Genomic DNA, 1,389 nt, shown 5'->3' on the forward strand with positions numbered 1-1,389 from the left:
TTGATTTCAATAAGTTCAAGGGGACAGCTAACTTCCCAAGCGAGGGAGGCACATCTTGCAGTGATTACGGTGTATAAATAATTCTACCCAAATAAATCGTGACTCGAGGTACGGTATAGCGACGACTTAGTTAATATAGGGTGCCTTGGTGTGGGTGTGGGTGGGGGGTGTCCTTCGGCAATCGTATGGGGAGGGGGGGAAAACTCTCGACACATCCTAATAAAACACAGGAAAAGGACCGACCCGGGGAGGAAGGGTGGAGAAAACGGCACAGCCCGGTTCCGCAGAAACGCTAGTGAAACCCCGAGCCGCCGAGCGACGGTTCCCACCTGCCCGCACACCCTCCGCGGGTGCCCGGGCGGCAGCGGCGCGGCAGGGGCAGCGCCCGGCGCAGCGCGGTCGCTCCGCGGGGCAGCTCCGCGGGCTTGGAAATCGGCCGCTGCCGGGATTTATGTATTTATTTGTTTGTTGCACTTAAAACTGAACAGTGGGGGGGAAGGGGAGGGGGAATTACCGGTTTCCTAAACGCCTTTGCTGTGCACGCTGAGAGTTATTTGTTTAAGCCTAACACAACACAAACGAGACATAAACACACACGCACATTTTTTAAAAAAAGGCTCCAGATGTGCCCTTTTAAAAAAAGACTCTAAGTAAGGGAAAGGGAAGAAAAAAAAGGGAGGGGGAACAAGACATCTGGACAGCAGCAGCAGAATCTGAACAAAAGTGAGTGCTGCTCACTCGCCTTACCTGTGAAGTGGTGCTGTAGGGATATCCGAACTGAGAGAAGGACATAGTTGCTCCTTATTTTTGGACCATAGGCAATATTTTCCCCCCAAGATCGATTGTAACTAAACCCTGCTTCAAGATGCACCTTCTCACACACACATTTCCACGTATGGCTTTTTTTTTTTCTCAATTATAGATGATTGCACTTAAGAAAAGCAGCCAGACATCTGAGGCGGGGGGGGATGGTGGTGTTGGTGCCTGGATTAAAAAAATAGGCTACCCCCCGCTTCCCATCGCTCTTAATAAATATGTTTGTATAGAGAGAGTTTAAAAAGCCACCCCACATGTATAGAGAGTTTAAGTGCAAAGGGGCTTTTTCAAAGAGGGGGGGAAAATCACGTAGGGCTTGCAAGATACGGAGCTTGCTTGTTGTATTATTTTCTGCTCTATAGGTCTTTAGCGTTCATCGGTGGGCGAGGAGCGGCGTGACGTCACGGCCCTGCCGGCAGGAGCAGGCAGCGGCGGGCAGGAGCAGGCAGCGGCGGGCAGGAGCAGGCAGCGCCCCGCGCCCCGCGCCCGCTCCCAGCGCTTGTTTCATGTTGTTTTAATGTTGTGCCGCGATGCACGTCAAGGGCAGGGACCGGCGGTGCGTTGCGGTTGGTC

General features: G+C 52.6%; 1 protein-coding gene across 1 annotated transcript in view; it reads right to left on the reverse strand.

Annotated features, from left to right (window-relative positions):
- Positions 1-792, reverse strand: part of IRX6 (iroquois homeobox 6) — a 5,656-nt gene extending 4,864 nt beyond the window's left edge. Inside the window, exon 1 of the mRNA XM_010585222.1 lies at positions 748-792. Within this exon, the coding sequence (XP_010583524.1) occupies positions 748-792 (45 nt within the window). The remainder of the gene's footprint in view (positions 1-747) is intronic.
- Positions 793-1,389: the final 597 nt, after the last annotated feature.

The sequence above is a fragment of the Haliaeetus leucocephalus genome, unplaced genomic scaffold (assembly GCF_000737465.1).
Source record: "Haliaeetus leucocephalus isolate CR32 unplaced genomic scaffold, Haliaeetus_leucocephalus-4.0 Scaffold92, whole genome shotgun sequence".
Lineage (NCBI taxonomy): Eukaryota > Metazoa > Chordata > Aves > Accipitriformes > Accipitridae > Haliaeetus > Haliaeetus leucocephalus.